At 27.6% G+C, this 22476-nt stretch overlaps 3 protein-coding genes across 3 annotated transcripts; 1 reads left to right on the top strand and 2 right to left on the bottom strand.

Annotated features, from left to right (window-relative positions):
* Positions 1-12913: 12913 nt before the first annotated feature.
* Positions 12914-13864, top strand: VNE69_09050 (putative SP-containing protein; the record flags this gene model as incomplete). Its single annotated transcript, XM_065474568.1, has 1 exon — positions 12914-13864. The coding sequence occupies one exon, from the start codon at positions 12914-12916 to the stop codon at positions 13862-13864; it is 951 nt and encodes a 316-aa protein (XP_065330640.1).
* Positions 13865-15981: 2117 nt separating this feature from the next.
* VNE69_09049 (putative SP-containing protein) lies at positions 15982-16635 on the bottom strand (the record flags this gene model as incomplete). The annotated part of the gene is made up of 1 exon (XM_065474567.1): positions 15982-16635. The coding sequence occupies one exon, from the start codon at positions 16633-16635 to the stop codon at positions 15982-15984; it is 654 nt and encodes a 217-aa protein (XP_065330639.1).
* A 4576-nt stretch (positions 16636-21211) lies between these two features.
* Positions 21212-22141, bottom strand: VNE69_09048 (uncharacterized protein; the record flags this gene model as incomplete). Its single annotated transcript, XM_065474566.1, has 1 exon — positions 21212-22141. The coding sequence occupies one exon, from the start codon at positions 22139-22141 to the stop codon at positions 21212-21214; it is 930 nt and encodes a 309-aa protein (XP_065330638.1).
* Positions 22142-22476: the final 335 nt, after the last annotated feature.

The raw sequence follows: 22476 nt of genomic DNA, 5'->3' as shown, positions 1-22476 counted from the left end.
CGTGACTTGTGAAAATTTTGACATCTTTCTACTGAGTTTTTATTTCTAAAAACTGTATTTATTGTATTTCGAAAATATTGAAAAAATGAAGTTTATTTTGATGAAAATCTTTACCAACTCCTTTTTGCTTTTGATTCTGATATATAACTATGCAGTGTAAATTATCTTTTATTTGACATTGCTTTAGGAGATTGCCCCCTGGATGGGAATATAAAAAGGAGAAACAAAACAGCCCAACTTTTACTAACACTTTTTATTTAAAAACATACAAAATATATCACTTTTGTATAAAAAACTATTTATACTAGTTTTTATTTGCGTGATCTTATGTAAAAATCCATTTATAAGATTTTTTTTGTAGCTAGAAAACATCGTAGAACCTGTCTTGTGTATAACTGTTTACTATCTCCCCGTCATTCCTCTTTTAACGTTTACTAAGCATTTTCGTCAAAGAAATTAACAAGCTAGTTGCTGGTGTATATTAATAACATTCATCATTTTATGTATTATTTGACAGGACTCATTTGTTTTAAGAGAAAATTTTTAGTAAAAATTCTATCAAAAAACAAAGCAACTTATTTTTACAAACACAAAGTTGAATAAAAAGTAATTGTAAAAAAAATATAATCAAATCTCAATAATATGATACTACATTTATAAATTATATTTATTTTTGTTTTTATTATTCAAAGTGCTTGCTGTTATAAGTATAACATGTCAAATGACATACAATTATTTATCAAATGACATTCGACACAAGATATTTGACATGTGACATTTGGACTATAAATTTAGTAAATAAATAACCCCATGTTTTCTAATAACAGTTTGGCGACAACGGCAAACAAAAAAACTTTTAGAAATAGCAGAGAGGATGATCCCGATGCCTTTTTGGCATACGTAAGGGGATGGACAACGATAGCCAATTGTGGTGAAGAAGGGAAAATCTTTTTCTTTAGAGACCACTTAGCGGGGGAAGCAACAATTTGGACTGAATCAGTGCCATGGAGCTGTGGATTTGAAGAGCTATGTGAGGCATTCTTAAGAAGATTTAAAGGAAGACTAAGCAGCGTCGGACACATAAAAAATCTGGCAAGATGTTTATACACGGAAGGGTCATTCTTACTTTATCTTGATCAAATGAAGCGGCTAGCAATGAAAGCTGCTCTCCCAGACAATGTGTTAATTGCTTTCGTATTGAATGGACTGCCCGAAGATATTGGAGGCATGTTACTCATGAATACTCCGGCGGAAGTCACTTGGAACTATATTTATAATGCATGCGAAGGATTGGATTGCAGCAGTAGGTCGAGATCTTACAGGATGTTACCAGAAAGGCCTCAGGAGAATCAGATGGAAGTTTGCAAAGTGCAAAATAATAAGGAATGCTGGTACTGCGGTAGAAAGGGACATTTTAAGAAAGACTGCCAAAAGCAAAAACGGGAACGAAATAGTAGGATAATTAGGGAAATTGGAAGTCCTCTTGAAGATAATGACGTACTTGACGACAATAAAACTCCTAATTTCTATAATTGTGTTCGATCCCTTGGGGACACGTGTACTAAAGACCTTACAGTCTTAGTTAATATCGGACATTTTAAAATACAAGCACTAGTCGACTCTGGAGCATGTGTAAATTTAATTAAAGGAAATTTTGTAAGGAATAAGGCATTAGAACCGGCAAGAAACCTCATTTCAGCCAATGGTACAGAAATCAAGACTTTAGGTGTGATAAAACAAAAGTTTATGATGGGAGAGAAAGTTTTCGAAGAAAACTTTGTGGTAACGAATGATATAACTTCTAACATGATCATTGGACTTAACTTCCTCAGAAAACACAATGTTAAAATTAATTTTGGTAAAGATTGCCAAATCGAATGAACAGAAGAGAATACGGAAAATAATAAGCTTGGAGAACATAAAATTATCACACAAGACCTTCCTCCAATAACAAGTGCCTGTTACAGACTAGGGCTGGAAGCAGAAAAAGAAGCAAAGAAGATTGTCCAACAGTACTTAAGAGAGGGCATTATAAGGGAATCTAATAGCCCGTGGCGGAGCCCAGTAGTACTTGCAAAGAAAAAAAGTGGTGACTATTGACTATGCGTTGATTACAGAAAACTCAATGAAATTACCATCAAAGACTCTTACCCTATGCCCCGAGTAGATGAAATATTGGATTCCCTGCATGGAGCTACCTTTTTTACTAAACTTGATGCGCTCTCGGGATACCACCAAATCAAAATGAATATAAAGGATATTGAAAAGACTGCGTTTGCATGCGGAGGCGAACTTTATGAATTCTTATACATGCCCTTTGGTCTTGTAAACGCACCGGCAACGTTCCAAAGAACGATGAACAGAATGATGAGACCATATTTAGGAAAATTTGCTATGGCTTATATGGACGATGTTATTATATACAGCAAATCGTTAGAAGAACGCAAGGAACATGTCAGGAAAGTGTTAGAACTAATTAGCTTGGCGGGATTGAAACTTAACGAGAAAAAATGCGAATATGAAAAGAGACAAATTCACATATTAGGCCATGTAGTGGATCACAGAGGAGTAAGGATTGATCCGGAAAGAATAAAGGCTATTTAAGAACTTAAAATCCCCCAGAATAGAAAAGAGTTAGAATCGTTCTTAGGCACAATCAATTATTGCAGTAAATTTATAAAAAACTTATCAAAAGAGACGGCATATCTATATGGGCTTATAAAGAAGAACTCAGACGTTGACTGGAAAAAGATTGTCATCGAAAATAAATACGTAAAAGCTATCGAAGGGTTAAAAGAAAACATTGGACAAACTCAAATACTTGCAATGCCGAATTTAAACGAAAGATTTATTTTAACTACTGATGCTTCAGACCTTGGATCAGGAGCAATATTATCACAGATACAGGAAGGAAAAGAAAGAGTCATAAGTTATTATTCGAAAGTTCATTCAAAGGCAGAAAAAAAACTATTCGACAACCGAGAAAGAGTTACTGGCGGTGATTAAAGCAATCGATCATTATAGACACTATCTCATAGGAAAAAATTTTCTGCTTAAAACAGACCATAGTGCCATAAAGTATCTGTTTAAGAGTACAAACATGAAAACAAAGTTTGCAAGGTGGGCGTTATACTTGCAGGAATACGATATGGAGATCGAGCATATCAAAAGGGAGAATAACCCAAGTGACTGCCTGAGTAGAATGATGGGCGAAACAATTAACAACGTAAAGGAACAAAGGAATGTGACAGAGTTGGTGCAAGAAACGCACGATCGCTTAGCCCACGGATCAAAGAAAGCAATGATGTACGCTTTACGAGGAACGAAAATAAAAAATTTAGATAGGGAAGTGGAAAACGTAATAAGAAGATGTCTCCAATGTCAGCAAATGGGATCATACTATATAAGAAAAAGTATTATTTCAGTTAATTCATCTAAACCAAACGAGATATGGGAGATAGACATAGTAGGTCCACTCCCCCAAGCCAACGGGGATATAGGTATATATTAACGATAATCGACCACTTTTCAAAGGTCGCAAACGTAATTCCGTTACGATCAAAGGATGCAGGCGAAACGCGAAGAAGAATCGAAGAAACCATTTCAAAGTACGGAGTCCCAGAGATTATTATTTCGGATAATGGAAAGGAATTCGTAAATCATAGCATAAAAGAATTATCTATGAAATACAAGATCGAATGGAGGCTAGGAGCTCCTTACTCGCCGACGACTACGGGATTAGTAGAGAGATTCAATAGGACGTACGTAGAGAAGCTGAAAAAAGTATCGAATTTTGGAAGGATAGACTGGGTAAAGTGCATAGGTAAGACTTTGGACGGGTACCTTAACTCATTTCACCGCGGGATAGGCTGCTCACCTCGGGAAATGTGATCAAATAAAAGAATGTCAAAGCAGCAAAGGTATTATATAAAACGTTACAAAACAAGTTATTGTAAAGGTAAAAGGAGTCGGACTCAAGAGGAAATTCAAGTGGGGGATAAAATACTCTATCATCACCCAATCGGGAAAGAACATAAATTGGAAGCGGATTATACTTTTAGCGGAACTGTTATTTCTAAGAAATTTGGATCGGCCGAAATAAAGTTAGCAAATGGAAAAATAATAACCTCGAGTTTAAGAAACTTAAGGAAGTATATTTTTTGAAAGGGGGAAGAGTGTTGAAAGTATAACATGTCAAATGACATACAATTATTTATCAAATGACATTTGACACAAGATATTTGACATGTGACATTTGGACTATAAATTCAGTAAATAAATAACCCCATGTTTTCTAATAACAGTCTTGCGTACAACACTTGCTAATCGAGTTATCCTTTTTGCTTTGCTATCCCCCTGAGAAATAATAAGAAGCTAGAAATAATTGACGGCTGCGTCAAAAAGGGGTTATACCAACATGCTTCAATAATGAATTTTAAATTTCTGTTTATCAATAAAACTTAAAGCAGAACTTAGAAGAATATTTTAATTTTCTTTTTAATAATTTAAAATTTTTTCTAGACTGAAAAAAAGAAGTTAGAAGTTGGCAATTGTGGTGTTACCACCGGGGAGTCGGCCTGTTTGTTTGTGGAATTCTTAGATGCTCCTCCCTGCAATATTATAAAGTATATTTTTATTTAAATTATGTTTATTTAAGTGCCCCGTGGACTTGCATAGTTCCTCTTTTGATGGGGTAGGGTGCTAGATACCCTCCCGTTATCATTGTAGACTCTCTGTTCTCTTCTCATTTAAAGATCGATAAGTAAAAAAAAGAAAGTATTTATAGCGAATATTTTCTAGAAAATTAATTTTGAGATAAATAAATTAATGTGTCAAATAATACCACAGGAATTTCTTTACAACTCCTTTTTGAACTTTTTTTTTAGAGTTGAACTATATTGAACGTCAAGTTCAAAGCCTATCTTGTAGATATTTTGATCCAAATATTTGTCAATTATCTTAATTTCATGGCCAAAGCATATTTATTTTCTTTTTTTGTTGCAAGATCAATGTAAATAGAGTTAAAATATATTGATATTAAATTTGCGACGATTTTTTTCTTAGTTTTAATCCCGTTTTTTAACGTTTATTTAAAGTTTAATAATTAATAATACATACGAAATACTTTGACTCTAAAGTTGATATATCTTTAAATTATAAATGAAATTTTAAAAGGACTAGTAGGAGAGTTGGTTTATACATACAAAAAACTTTTTTTATTTATATTTTTTTAACCGCGAATCATAAAATTAAAATGGTCAGAACGGGTATAAGGAAATAAAAAATTACAAAATACAAAAATAAACTTTTGAGATCTGATTTGAGCATGTGATATAAAAAAATTATAATACCCTCCATAAATTCTTTTCGAAAATTAACATTAAAAAGATATGTATATCTGAAACTATATTTAACTTTACATTCCCGTGACATTATTATTAGTTTTTGTTAATCTTAAACATGTTGAAATTTATACAATGGTGTTTAAAATATTTTACAGAGACATAATATCACTTTTTTATTATATTCTTTAATTTTTCAATATATAATTCATTAGTTTTACATAGACTTATGAAAAAAACAAATTTAATGTTTGTGATCAAACAATAATTATAGTCAGAAATAACATGAAGTCTAAAAAATATATTACACTTATTACATAATATTATTTACTTTGTTGTAATTCACTATAATAAATATTCTCGATAGAAATGAGTCTTGATTTTTCTAGAAGGGTGTATTCAAAAGCTGAAAAAAATGCAAAATATTTTATTGCTTTGAGTTAACCACTATTTTATGTTAACTATTATTTTTTGGTTTTTTCTCCTTTGCTTTTTTCGTTTCAACTCTTTTTAATCAAGGCTAAAAGAAATAAATCTTAATTATGTGTGGAAGGCGGACTTAACAGAAAAGTCTTTTAAGATTTGGCTAAAAAACTCAGATTAACATAAAAGTGAATGTTGCGTAAATCAAGCTAATACCGCTCTAGCCATCAAATTTTTATCTCATTGATTACATAGATAAATTTGGTTTTCTTGCAAGTAAGAGGTAGGGAGAAACCTTACTTAGGGACCAGAGGAATTTGGGTGTGATCCTCATCCAACTGGTACAGTGAGATTCTTACTTACTAAAACTCCCTCCATACAACTTACCGGTGCAGCAAGCTCCGCCGTATCCATTGGACTTTGGCTCCAGGAGAACACTTTCCATTTATACTTCAAATCGCGTCCAGAGTGACCTCACAGCGGATATACTTAACGGGCATGGTTAACTATAACCCAAGAAGAGACATCATCGTACTGACTCAAAGGTCCCTACAATCATCTGTATTGCACACACGGATCCTTATACGACCACATAACTAGCCTGGCGTTTTTATTGGGCTGTATTGACCTGTAGTTTCCCACTAGTTTCGGCTGCCATGTTAAAAATCTTGTAGACTAGGGCCCACATTACCTTCTATTGCCCTATTTTGTCTAGTCTCTTAGTTAGCTCTAGGATCTTACTTTAGAGTGCACCAACCATGGGCTCCAACTGGGCCGTACCCATCGGATACTTTTATGTATCATTAAGTCACCAATGGGCTGTTTTGCTTTTTGGCTTTGAGGTGCGTTTCTACACTAGATGCCAATCCCCTTGTGGCTGGACACACACAAGTTTCATTGAATCAACTTAATGATTATCGTGGACATTTTCTTCATCCGAGTTGTTCCGACTGCATCATAGTAAGTAGAAACAATTTTGGTGCCTCTTGGAATCAAACCCAGCCATTGCTCAATGGAAGCATAGCATTCTACCACTGTGCTAAGGGCACCTCTGTTGAAGCAGCTTATGGGGGAAGAAAACGGAGATTTTAAAAATTTAGTTCTTCATACAGAAGTGAGATGGCTTAGCCGAAACAAAGTTCTTGAACGCTTTATTAAGCTTTTACCCCAAATACAGGAATTTATTGCAATGAGAAATGAAACTTATATAGAATTAGAAAACAAAAATTGACTATTAGATCTTGGATTTTTAGCGGATATCACAATGAAATTTAACGAACTAAATTCAAAATTACAACAAAAGAATTCATATATTGCAGATATGATAAGCTTAATTATTCTTTTGCAAATAAGTTAGAACTTTTAAAAATACATTTAATGAAGAAATCATTATCTCATTTTCAAAATACTAAGTTAATAATTAAAAAAATAAATTTAAGTATCCATGAAATCGATCCTACATCGTACATAGGCGCAATAGATTTATTACTGATTGAGTTTTCTAACAGAATTCATGATTTACGATCATTAGAGGAATTAATTCCATTTTTTGTTGATTATTTTAATGTTTTTGATTCTGATTTACCAGTTAAAATTTTCTATTTTTTTTCATATAGTTAACATGGAAGACTTTGAAATTGAAATTACTAATTTGAAGAATGATATAGTTTAAAAATCTCATTATTTAGACAAGGACTTTTGGAAATTAGTTTCAGATAATAGTTTTCCCATTTTAAGAAATAGTGCAACTCAAAATATTTTCATATTGTGAAACCACATATAATAGTGAAGCTCTTTTCAAATATGACGTATTTAAAATCAAAATTTCGAACAAAACTTACAAACAAACATTTAGATAACTGTTTAAGAGCTGCCAATTCATCTCATATTATTAATTATGATAAATTGCAGATGACATGCAAAATCAAGTTTCTCATTAAAAAATATTGTTTCTTAGTATTTCTATACACGTAGTTAATTTTTGTTATTTATCAGATTTAATCGAAAACAAAATTTAAACCTCTTTTCGTAGTAATTATAAAGAAAGTTGCTACGTATTCTTGTCAAAACAATGTCTATTAAATCTATATAAAACCATTAAATTTATTTTTTATCGATTCTTTAAAAACATTAAGAAAACTCTTGTAAAAAAAAATTTAATAATAATTTTCGTTTTAATATAAAAAATTTATACTTGTTAAAGATGCCTATCTTTGAAAAAATACTGAAAAAAATCATAATCGTATTTTTCGCTACGAAATGTTTTTTTTAAAAAGATTTCCAGAGCATTTTTTTAATTTTCTAAAATATTTATAAGAGCTTAAGCTCGTTTTTCGTTTAAAGATTTTGAAATTGCCCATTTCGAACTTTATTTCAAAAAGGTTGCCGACCCCCGAGTTAAAGGAATAAAAAATTGCTGAGAACATAGAAAGAAAATCTAAAGTATATAATAAAACTCTACATACAGCAATAAAATGTACGCTAATGGAAGCTTAGTTAGATCAAAGTGCTGAAGTTGTAATTGGAAATAATTAAATGGGGAATCTGCTAGCCGAATTAAGAGAAGACACAGAGAGACATTTAGAGAAGGCCAAGAAACAATAATCGCTAGCAGAGAAAATTTAGGTACACGAATGAAAGCAGACGGGGAAGGTTCACAGGCCTCAGAAGGATCGTAGCTTGAAGGAAAAATGATTCATATATTGTGAATTTTTTATATTGTAAAATCTTTAAAAAGGTATTATGATTTGAAAGAGATAAAGAAGAGATGTTTACGATAGAGAGACTATGTGTCTGGAGGGGGAAATAGTTTAGAATCCTCAGTTGATATTGGTTTACATAATCCATCATAACTGTAAACAAAACCGATTTTTATTATTTATGAATTGCCAGTATTTAATGAAATTCTAATTATGTTAGTCTAATTTTTAAAATTATTCTAGTTTTATTTATCATTGAAGTCCATTCATAGAATATACCGTTTAATTCGCATAATTATCTTCAAAGGCAATATTAATTTTTTATTATTGTACGTACATCACAAAACTGTCAAAAATGTTATATGGATGACTTTTGTGTATTTTAATCACTCATTTTAATTTTTCAATTAATAAAATAGTATTGAAAATATGATTTAACTCTATCATACTCTCATTAGTCTTATGTTTCTATTAACAACGTATTTGTTTTTGATCTATTAAATTGACTTATTCAAAAAAATTCTTATACTAAAATGTCATAGCTTTTTATAATTCTTCTTAAATTCGTCATTAAATATGTTTTATTAAGATTCATTTATTCAATATTCTTTATTGTGCAATATTTAATCGACTCTCCTCCCCTATCAAAACCCTACACAATTTCTTATGTATGCTTTAATTAAAACAATATATTTTTTAATAATGCAATAATTTTTTTTTCTAGTAATACAAGTCCTAGTTCGTAGCTATCTCAAGTATTGAAAGACCAAAAAACTGTTCAGTTGAAGTGAGAAGATAAATACACCTTTAATAGGCCATCTTTAATTATTGGTTGAAAAATAGAGCAAACTTTTGATGGGTATATTTTTGTTTTTCTTTTACCTTTGAATTTTTCTAAAAAACAAAAAAAAATTAAAAACAATATTTTCTGCTATACTTATTATCAAGTTATCTCAGATACTTTATACATATTTTTCCATAATAATTAAAAATTAATTTGTTAGCATATTTCAATTTTTTTGAAGTGTAATTTGTTTTTACAATATAAGCTATTGACTCTAATGTTCATAAAGATAAATTCTTGAATTACAATGTTGTTATGTGTAATTTATTGAAATAATCTCACCCTATACTCTATGCAAATTTTTCTACAAGTACTTCTTTATATCATTTCATCTGTAATACTTTGTGCATCTATTCTCACTACATTTTACTAAATTTCATTCAGAGAGAGGTTTAGTTATTCGAAGAATATATTTTTGATATATATAAATTAGTGTTTGCTCCTTAAACATCGGATAAACTTTTCTTTAGTCGTTCTTCGTTCTCACACTCCTCTTCGTCATTTATTAAAAGAATCAATTCTAAATATGTGAGAGTAATAACTCGTCAATTATGTCGTAATAGGTATATCAAACCCCATACAAAATCTTGTTCTTCAGAGTAGAATGTCTTTAAATCCTACAGCCCAAAATAATTTCTTTTCATAAATCTTTTAATGCCTCAAATGTTTTATTAGAAATATATTAGATATTTACTTTTTGTGATCGATTGAATTTTTTCTATCGGTAATCGTAACCATAGACATCTAACTCTTCACTTATGAATGTTGCTCATATTTCTGACATAAATCGATACTACACGATTTACAAAAAGTCTCAACTTCATCATTATGAGGTATATAACAAGAACCCAAGGTCTAGACAGGTTCCAAAGGCATCTTTTACATTGATCTCTGGATGTAACCCGTATTGGTATCGCTCAAAAATTCTGTAAAGAAATCACAATATGCAATAACTATCTAGACCCTTTATGGAAAACGTATATAGTCGTAGATCAATCAAGCTTCAATATATCTTTCCTTTGGTATTTTGCTATAATTTTCCTAAAAAAAGTTTATTTTAGATTTATCTTACATTGATCCGTATCATGACTATTCTTAAATCTTATAAATTTGTATGTCACATTATAGACGTTTTTTTACAAAAAATCTAAAATTATCTGCCTCTTCTTGCATGTTCGTTTCTTTCGTCCTCAATTTTTGCTAATTTTAAACGTTGTTAGTCGTGTTAAAATATAAAATACCTATTTCTGGACCTATTCTAAATATCCCTATGAACTCCGTGGTTCTCTGAATATTTTTATAAATAATGATCAATTTCTTGCTTTGACCTTAGTCACAATAAATGCAAATTTTTGCCTAAAATTTTATAATTAGACCAGTATTAAATCACAAACCCTCCTCATCTTTTAAATGTTATTCATTTTTATATTCATAATCTAAAATTTTATGATTATTTAACATTAAAAAAACAATAAATAACAACTATTTTTTTTTAAATATTTTATTCTTTCTTAAGCAAACATTTTCATATATCGCACCATATTTTGACAATAATTTGAATCGGTTTCTTTTCAAAACTGCGTGCTTCGTCATATATTATTTAACCTCCGCTTGTTTCTGTCGTTCTTGCTAAATTTGTATTTTAGTAATATATATATCTTTTTTAAAAAAATTAAAAGCAAAGAGTGTTTTAATAAAAAAAATTTGTTGGTTTTAAGATATTTTTAGCAGTTCAAATTATAAAAAAACCCGAAATTCTCTTTAATTGCGTAAACTAATATTTTTTCCAAGATTTTAGTTTTATTTAATTACGTTTTTCATTGTTTATTGTAAAAAAAGCAGCTTATCTCCTTTCATAATATTTTTAGAAGAGTAAAATATTTATTTATTATTTGTAGTAAATATTTTAAAGCAGATATATTGGATGAGTATCTACAATAGAATGATTACAGGATAATCTTAGTGCTAGATATCAAACTGTTACATTTCATTGTCGAACTCTTTTTATCTTAAATTTTTTACAATGTGTATTTTTAATTCATATGCGACTCGACCAAAAAATTTTTTTTTTATAGTAAAGATTCTTTTAAATCAACTAAAAATACAAATTTTATAAATGAAAAAAATTCAAGTATTTTTTGGACTCCTAGAATGCAAGAGAATACTATTCTATCTTTTTCCTTCGTTTCATAATTGTGTTTGTGTTAAAATGTACAAATCTTTTTTGACTACATTAATAAAAGGTAATCATGCCCATATTGGTGTGGATAAAATCAACTAATGAATATTCAATGTTTGAGAGCCTTCTTTTACCGATTGGGAATCTTCAGTTTACTATTCTCAAATCTCCTTGAAAGTGTTATGGGCGATCGAACATAGCCATGGTTTACCAAATTATGTTTTTTATCAAAAGTAAAAGAATTTGAAATAAACTAGTTAAATTGAAGCTGACGAAATTAAACTTTATAATCCGTGTAAATTACAATTATGGTTGTATTTTACAATATAAATATATTAAGTATGTAAAAACGGCCTTTATTTCAAGCTGTATTCCTTTTATTTTTTCTTAACCTAATTTTTGATCTATATAACCTGTCCGTTACATATGAATCATTAATTATACTATGTATTTTACACTTAAAATATTTGGTTTTAACTAACACTTACTATTATTTGATAATAGAACGAACTATAACACGAAACGCACCATTCAATAAACTAATAATAAAAATATATATAATAAAGATTTCATGCTCACTAATTCTCCTATTTCATTCCGTATTGCAAAAAATAAGACTATTTTAACAGAATTCAATTTAATGTTTTCTTTAATAATCTCGCAAAAATATTTAGCACTCTATATGTGTCCATAGATTAATTTAGTCACATCATTAAAATAACAATTTCTAATACTCATGCAAAGTAATATTAAAAACAACGTTGAGGACGTATTAGATATCAAATCAAAGTCAAACATCAATAATTATTATAAACATTATAAAAAATAAAACTTCTACAATATTAATATTTTTTGTGCAATGTAGTCAAATTTTTACAATTCTAAAGTTTTATATTGGCATATAAATTCAAATAGTAGAAATCTTAATTGTATAAGAGCGTTTTACTTATTATAATTCAAATTTACAATTATATTTGGTCGTTGCCATATTATGATTAATATCTCAATAATTTCCCTTTATTCATATAATGTTAATAGACTTATAATGATATATGTGAGAAATTAACAGAAAATATCCTCTTTTTAACAAGATAAACGTTTTACAATAAACTCTTTGAAATCATCATAGCTATAAATAACACTTAAATGATAATCATAACATAATACAGCATTATGCATTTTCATAAATTATAAATAAAAATAAATATAAACACCGAAAAATCAATTTGAATAGAATATAATGTTATTGAATTTCAAATCATAGCTAGTATCATATTTTTTTATAAAATATGAGCTATAACATTTTATTTTTCCTTTTTTAGTTATGTTTTTTCATTGATTTATCAGAATGTACAAAAAACATACAATGTATGTCATTAATTGGTTCAAATGAATTTTGTAAATATATTCGCATATTTTATACCCCATGGTTTTAGATCTATTATTTTGTATAATTTTTGCAAATTGTTCATTATATTTTTTTGTAAAGCATGAGGATAATCATACTTGTGATGTATATGTCGGAGTTTCCTCGAAAGCTGATAAAATCGCCAATTACAATTTTTTTATCTTTACAGAAGTTTTAAATACCTGGATTACCAACATAAAAGATGATAATCTAAAAAGTAAATTTGAATGTACAATAAACAAAGGACTTCCTTTGAATTTAATAGACAAAAAAGATTATGAAAAAACAAGGAAATTGGCACTTGAGACTAAAGAAGAAACCTACCGTAGTGATTTTATAAATAGTGTTAGATATTATAAAGCTCAATTTAATATACATGATTTCAAATGCTTTTATTTTGATGTGATTTTTACTGAAAAAGAAAACGCTTCCATATCATGGGCACATTCTCAAATATACTATTGTGAGAATGGAATATTTTTTAAGAAGTTAGATTTTTGGGGGAAAAAAAGTTTAGATGTAAGTGGAAAAATTCTAGATTTGTTTGTTAAATGTCCGAAATTTTTTTTTCAAGAGAATAATATCTACAATTTTGATGATGTTTTATCCGAAACCAGCGAACTAGAAACAAAAATTTTGAAAGATAAAAATTTAAACATTGGATTTATTGAACAAACAACGAACGAAGATTTGAAAGATGCAAGTAGAAAATGCGATTTTAAACTACATAGTAAAAATAATAATACAAGACAACAAAAAAACGATGATAATTTTATTTCAGATAACGTTTTTATTAAACAAGAAACAAATAACGTAATTAACCTTAAAAACGCTAAATCATATCCTTATAGGTATTCTTCGGAATATTTTACGAAATTTACTTCAGAAAGTGTATTAGGGAATTTTTTATATGTAATTGTGTTATTTTATCCCGCATTTCTTTCAGGTTTATATAGTACTGGCATATAAATAAATTGTATTCAATTTAAATCGTTATACAACAATCGTATTGATATGTAGAAGAAGTTTGATATATTAAAATCATTGAATAAAATCTTGAATAATTTATTAAGTTATATTGAATAAAACTTTTATGCCTTTTTGTCTATATATGACATAAACAACGCAACTTTATTAATGCTTATTAAAATATATTACTTTTAAAATTTATGTATTAGGGGTTAATTAATTATTTGCTACCGTTTTCTTCTCTTTTATACATGTCTTGTTGATATTTAATTATTAATAATTTCATTCACAACTTTCTTTGTTTGTAATACGTTAAAAGTTCTTTAATAAAGCGTCAATATTTTAAGAAAAAACATTGCCGTATTTTACTATATTCGTTTACTAGTAAATAATTGAAATCAATCTTCGTAGGAAAGATCATTTAAATTTCTCACGTTGTGATATATTCTCGTTTGCATTAAACATAACAAGAAAAAAATTAGTATGTTGCGAAACATAATTATTATTTTTTAAAAATTTATATTCAAATTCATCTAACGTGTTTAATTTATTTATATTGTATTTTAATGGATTCAAAAATGGAAATGGTTATAGGACTAATGCACTTACTATAAGGCACAGGGAGAATGTAAATGTCTTAAATCGTGATATGTATTACATATAAAAACAAATTACAAGTCCAAATTTAACCATAAGTTTATATAAACCACTTTAAACTATACGTGGATATCAACGAGGAGATTCTATAATTGAAATCGAATAAAATGTAATGTTGCGGCTCGTAAAGTCTGTAAGCAGATAAACTGAGATTTATATTTATGTAATTAAATAGGTATCCTTCGTATTTGCTTTATCATTTTAATGTGGAAATAAAATTATTAATGGATATAGAGATTGTTCAATACGTATTATTTAACGACGACTTATTTAAAAGAATTCAATAATCCATATAAAAACAAGTTTTTTTGAATGTTTATACAACGGGGGAACGTAAAACATAAACACGATTATTTTGAACCATGAAGTTGTAAAAGTGGCAAAGAATATAAGAAATGTAGGTATAAATAATAGCAATCTTCAGCGATGGATTAGAAGATAAAAAAAAATTTAATATGTAATTTACGATAAAATACATATATATGAATCTTAATTTTATATTTCAACACTTTTTTCAATAATTGAAGAAAATATTAGGGTGTGATGATTAAATTCACAAAATACAAAGATGGTCATTTCAAGACCTAAATGCCTTATTATCTTAAGATAAGCATATAAGCATCTTCTTAACCCAAAAAAAATACTAGTGTTTTTAATATGATACATATATATAATTATAATTAGAAAAGTAATTTTTTTTGTGATTTAAATATTAGAATTAATAGTACGTAGAATATTGTAAAATATTAATTATTATGTTGCTTTTTAAACACTAAATGATTTTTTTGTTGAACACAACAGTTTTTCCATTTTCGTCAATTCAGGGTTGTCACAATATAAAAAACCAACTTTTACGTTTGTATTCTTGTAAAAAATTGTAAGTCAATACAACATCAATTTTTAATGTGTTATGTTTCGCTTTCGAAGATATATTTCATTAGTATTATTTTATTGTTTCTTAGAGTTTTTTATTTATATAATTTTTTACTTGTACTAAGATTTTTTATACACATATTGGTTAAGACTTAATTTTATTATACATTTAAATGTATAATAAGGAAAATTATAAAAAACAAAATAAAATTTTGTAGATTACAAATATCAAAAAATTCTAATTTATCGATATTGTTATTTTATTCTAATTATTTTTTTGAGGTTCACTTTTCTTTTATACGCTTTAACTTATAAAATTGTGAAATATAAAAATATTAAACTATTTGTGTGTAGAAGAGTACGAAGCTGAAATTGTAAACGTTGGTAACAAATTAAAATCAGACATTTTTAAAACATTTAATATAATAATTAAGAATTGCTATGTATTTATTCTTAAAATTTAAGAATAAATCAAAAACATAACATAATTAAGAAATTTTTTTATTAAAGACTACAAGTGTGATGCTTTAGATAATATGTCATATTATTCTTATAACAAATTTTATACAAAAAAATAAAAAAATAGCCTATGAATTAGAATTCGATTTGGTATCATGGAGTTGTGCTTCGATGTCTGTTTTTCCGAACTTTTGTTGAATTTCTAAGTTTGAGTCATCATCTTTCAAAAGAATAAACTTGTCGACATTTTCTAAAAATACATCAAAAAATATATCCTTCGTGGCCAAGTTTTTCTTAATTTGCATATCAAGTTTGTCACTAATATTAGCATTACAAAAGAAGAATATTTGCGAATGCTCCCATGAAAGAATAAGATTTCTTTTATCAAACGAAACTATTTCAAAGCAAAAATACTTAAAACCTCGTGTATTAAATTTGTATTTATAATACTTAAAACTATTTATAAAATTGTTGTAGATATTTTGATCCTTAAACGTATTCGCCAATTTTTTTATTTTCTCATGGTCATTCATATCTACTTCCTCTAGTGGCAATAGATTACTAACATTTTTAATACAATTTCTTACCTCATAGGAGGACATCTTAATGGCATATTGATTCTTTATATCACCAGAAAGGAAAATTTTATATTCTGAAAATTTATAATCTTCATCAGAAATACCAATATAAAGATCACAAAATACTTCATTTTCCTTATAATTTAAGGTAATTGTTAATTGACAACATCCGAAAATAAAAAGCAACAATATCTTACAGAACATGAGGGTCAAGAATAAAACAAATATATAATTTTTTATTTATTAAAATATTATGTGAAGCAAACTCTTAAAAGCCTCATTTAATGACATATTTCATTCGTTAGAGAGAGAGAGATTATAAAATAAAAACCAATGATGCTTTAATTATAAAAATTAGTAATAATAGACTAGAAATCTATTTGGGTCTATATCGAAGTTATTCGAAATTACCATTTTGCTCACTAAATGTTTTATTGTTTGTAAGCAAAAGCTGTTCTTTAGAATGATCAGAAAATATAATTTATAAATTCTTTACTTATGACAAACATATTTATATAAGCACATATAAATAACAATGATGTTATACGAATAAAAAAAAATTTCAATTTCGTTTTTAATTCAATGTAAATTATGAATAATTTAAAAATTTCGTTATTATGCGTCATCGATTTGCCCATCGTTAATCATTTCTCCTTATGGTATGAAAAACTATATTATTGTTTAAAAAAGAAAAAAGAGTTAGCTACTATAGCATCATTGCATACTATATACAAAAGATACAATAACAAAACCTATTTTAATATTTTAGGTTATAATATGTATAAACCTATTTCAAGAGCATTAAGAGTTACTTATATTTAACAATACTTTAAAATATAATTTATTGACGAGGTAAATTATTTTTAAATTTTTATCCATTAAATTATGTTTCTTAAAACCGTAAGAGAGTTATGCAATAATATTTCAATATATTTATAAGACAGCTGAGAATTAGTATTGCTTAAGAGGAACAAATGTGATACTTAAATTCAAACATATCTTTATAAAACTTGTAAATAAGTCTTTATGTAAAAGCAAAGTATTATGTTTAAAAATTTATAAATATGCTCTTAACTTAAATAAAAATAGTTGATAATAAAAAATAGGTTGGTTTTGAAGAGTAGATTTTGTGTATTTAACAAAAAGTAAAAGAAACTCAAATCAATCGAAGGTTTTAAAAATATATTGTACGAATAGACTCTATTAAGAAGCTTCTTATTGAAGATATTGTAAAAAACAAATTTATTACTGCTTTTACGAGACCAATTTTGTTTATATGAATAGAAAGTCCATTAAGTTTACCACATAAACAGTATAGAATTATATTAGATGAAAAACCTGAATTTGTACAAAAATTCTAGATTATAGATATAATAAATAGAACCAAAGTTCGTATACATACTTATCTCTTTACAACAATACAAAAGAAATTTTTTAGCTCATATAATTAACAAATATAGATAAATCTTTACACTTTCATACACAAAGATACGAAAAAAATCACAAATATAAGCAGATTTATGTTGTATATTACTAAATTATACTTAATTTAATTAAATTTTTAAATAAAAATAAAAAAAAAATTTACTTATTCCTTCAAGATATGTCGAGCCTTTTCTAATGCATTTAAAAGATTTATTGAGTTAATTTATATTTAACTTAGATATTCATAGCACTTCTTTCCCCGGTATCGCTCATAGGATTCAGCTCTTCACAGACCTTGGTTTCTGTGGAATAATTATTTTTTTTTCCGACTTCGCTTTTTCCGCTTCATTCCCCTTTGCCTTTTCACTTTTTTAACAGTCGCCATATTCGCTAGTGCGCTTACAGCTCTAGTCACTTTTTGCTTATGCAATCTCCTGATCGTATCCTCGTCGTAGTTCCAAAGAGATGGACTCTAGAGTCTTTTTCGACAATAGACTGGATATATGCTTCCAGGTAGAGTTGGATTTTCAGCTTCCTGATATACTATCTGTGATATTTGGTTATCACACCATCCCATGTCATTAAATAAGGAACTATTCTTGTCCGGGTTTTATGTATTAGTCCCAGTTCATTTGCAAGAAGGTCATATTTTCTTAGTTTTTCATTCTCAACTATAGTAAGTCGATCCTGGTTGGTTATACCAACTTCAACTATTAAAATTTCTTCTTCTTCTTGTCAAACACAAGAATATATGGCTTATTATGGGTCACCTTTATATTAGTGGATATTCTCGTATCTATTCTTATTTCTGCAAGATCATTTTCATGATCTCTTGTATTAATGTCCACGTATTTTCTTTGTCTTTTTAAACCCATATTTAATACATAGTAAGAGATGAATGCATCTAACTACCTCGTTGTCTTTTCATATAATCAAAACCCAGCATTCGATAAACACTTAGTAAGCTAAATTATCCACGGTCTTCCTATGTGGCGTGCTGCACAGGGATGCGGCTTGTTCTAAAGTAATATTCTAAAGAACTTAATGTTTGCCCGTCTGTCCCTGGTAGGCTTTTATATTGTTTATTGTAATTATTTTTATTTAGTTGTTTCTCCTTGGATTCCATTTCCTTTTTGTGGGGTTTAAAATAAAATATTTATAAAATAAGAAGGAGGGAAAATAATTAAAATTGTAAAATTAATCCTATAAGAAATAGAGATGTTATGTGGTCATAATACCACACTATGAGATTTACAATGGGGACATTGTACCTCTTGTCCACAGAAAATATTTCTTTTCTGTATGAAGCAGTAAATTGCTTCGGATCTAGCCTGATTGTCCCCTTTAACCAGCCAGGGAAAGAGTGCTAATGCTAACTTTATCATAATTCCTAGCTTTAAACAACATTCCGTGGTTTGTCCTTTTGTCACTTTTGTTGTAAAGCGCTTCTTTTGAGATTCTATTAGCATTTTCTGGGTTATCTCTCCTACAAAGCTATACTTAATCTTAGATACTCGTTTATTGTAAACAATTGGGGTTTGCTCTCTGCTTCTACTTTTGAATTCGCTGCCTGTCTTAGTGAGCTATTTCTAGACCCATCTAATGTTTATAAATATTTAGAAGCATATTTTCGCTTCTATCTTCATTACTTATGAGGCCTCTACCCATTTCAGATCCAGATAGGTACAGTATTTCCTGCAGGTTGGCAGTAGATTTACCTGTTACTTGATAAGTACCTGATGGATATCAAAATCGAGACTTTTGAAATCTATTGGTTCCTATTTTAGAGATCCTACATTATAACTTAATACTGATATTGCATGCTCATTAAAAGCTCGAATCATGTTCTTACCGTTTAATTGGGTCTTGCACAGTTTTTCAACCCTCTGTAGGATCTTACTTCTCTCTTTTTAAAAAGTCATAAAAATAATAACAAAAAATTTTTATTTAAAAGATGCGAGAAGACGCATTAAGTATAATCACAGAAAAATCAATAGAAATGACCTAAAGGATTAATCTTGATTTTAAAAATACGACTTGAATATTAATCAACGAGGAAAAGGAAATAATATAAGAATTTCTGTGATTTTGCATAAGAACAAAATAAAAATTTATCAGTTTGAGTTGTTATTTTTTTTTAAGTTATATTGTACAGTTGAGAAACACTTATTCTATATTTTTTCCTATGTAACGATACTTACAACCTTGATGAAATTTTTATTATATATTTTTCCTAAAAAATCTTCAAAAAATCATTTTAGTATGAATACAGATAAAAATTTAATAGGTAATTTAATATTTTGAATAATACACTTTCTATGAAAATTTTGATATTTTGGCTTACTTATGAGAAAATAGTCTTTAAAATAGTAATAATAATAATATATTCTGTTACTTTATCAAGCTGTTATTTACGTATAATTTCGCTCACGCTATAATTAAACAACTCCATATAATATTAAATTTTTATATTTTCTGGTCGAAAACAATAATGTAAAAATTGCTATGGTGTTTAAACAAGATTTTGCGTTGTCTTAAAATAGCCTAAATCCATTAAATTTCATTTCTTGCAAAGTGTTTCAAAGGGTATTTTTAACTATAAACTAAAACGTTAACGTTAAATCTATAAAATTGAAAATATTCTTATTTAAATTTATCATAAACGTTCTACTCGAAATTATAGCGTTAAATTAAATCCAATTGGGACATTAACATTGTTTACTATTAAAGAAAACATCAGGAGCTAAAATGATATAAAAACTAAAAGAGAATCAAAAGTAAAGCGGAATTTTTTATATTTGTCAGGAGTATATATTACAAGTCATACTTTAAATTTTTACATACGTGAAACAAATTTAAACAGTATTTATATTGGAATTCATTGCTCTAAAAAGTTTATAAAAAAATAAGAAATAAAAAAAGTATAAACACCGCATAATATACAATATCAAATTATTTAATATGGAAAACTTAACATTCAACTTGTTCCATTTCATTTATATATTTAACGATAATTGTATATATAAATATTATTGAGAAGTAAAAAGACTTTAAATGACCATCAAATAATAATGGGAGCTTGTATATAATCAATTGAGTTAAAGGACATCATACATTTCGATTATATTTCGTAGATGATGCATGGTGAATTAAATAACGTAGAAAGCTCTTTATATAATATTTTTTGATACAATTTTATAGCCAATAAAATAAACATAAAATCTCTTTTATTTTTTTTCTGCTTAAAATCAACAGATATTATATATAAAGAAAAATTATATAAGATCTGTGTAATAATTAATAAACTTTACATTCCTTAAGTTATTAAGAAATTACAATTTACTTTTCTTATTTCCTAAAATGCATTGAAAATATAATTAAAATAGAACAATATTAGAATTGAACAAAATATAACCAAAAATATAAATATATAACAATCTAAGCGAGCATTAGAATTATTAATCTCACTGTTATCATGTAAAAAAGTTGTCAAAACATTGGAGTTTTCAATTATGGATTTAGAATTGGCTTTTTTAGAATAATGATTGTCTTTTATTCCATTTCCATTAGTTTCTAAAATTTTATGTTTTTTCGTACTTCTTTTTTTATTGTAGGATTTATACTTTTGGTTTCTTTTTTGAATAATCCTACTAGAAATTTCGTCATTACCTATAAAAGTTTGATCAGGGGATTCCACGAATATCATCCCTTTAGTCTCTATTTCTTTAGTATATTGGTTTGAACGTAAAATTAAATTGTTAAGAAATTGGCCAAAAGTTACATGTATATCTAAACTCTTCGTATCTTCAAAACTTAGTTTTTCAAAAAATTTTTTGCTATCAAAGCGTATAACTCCCGTGCGTGACCATGAAATAGTCGATTTCTCTGTTTCATGATAAATCATTTCGAACAAGAAGAATTCATATTTCTGTAGGCTAAATTTACACTCATAATAATACACACTATTTATAAAGTTTTGATATAAATTGTCGTGTTTCAATGTGTCTGCTAATTTGCGGAGATTGTCGTGATGATTTTTGTGCACAGGTCGTAAAAAAATACCATTATTTAAGGTATATTTTAACATTTCTTCAAGTTTATGCTTAGAAATAATTGTTTTATATAGATAATTTATATTCCTAGTGAGGAAAATATTATAATTATTAATTTTGGCAACATCTGCAGAAACACCAATGTAACAATAAATCTTTTCTTCGTTATATATTGAAAATAATGTCAACTGACAATATTCCATTAGAAAATGAGAGAATATTTTTACAAACATTAAGGGTTAAAATATTATGAATCTACACAGATAGATGACATATAATTCTGCAAAGTTAATATAACCCACGTTCTATAGATTGATTTTCCATTAATAGAAGTTGTATCTTAAATATGTCATTTTGTTATACTTAGTATAAAATGCAGAAAACAAATTCACTAGATTTTATAGAAATTTTTAAGTAAAATTTATAAAACATTATATGCTGTCTCTCCTTGTTTTTATAAAATATGAAATTATCAGTAAAATATTAAAAAAAACATACTATGAAAATGTAACATATAAATAATTTTTGACGCAATAATTAGTTTACAAAAAAACATATTAAGCAGTAT

The sequence above is a fragment of the Vairimorpha necatrix genome, chromosome 9, assembly GCF_036630325.1.
Source record: "Vairimorpha necatrix chromosome 9, complete sequence".
Taxonomy (NCBI): Eukaryota; Fungi; Microsporidia; family Nosematidae; genus Vairimorpha; species Vairimorpha necatrix.
The sequence above is the reverse complement of the archived record's forward strand: the minus strand, read 5'-3'. Positions and strand labels throughout refer to the sequence as shown.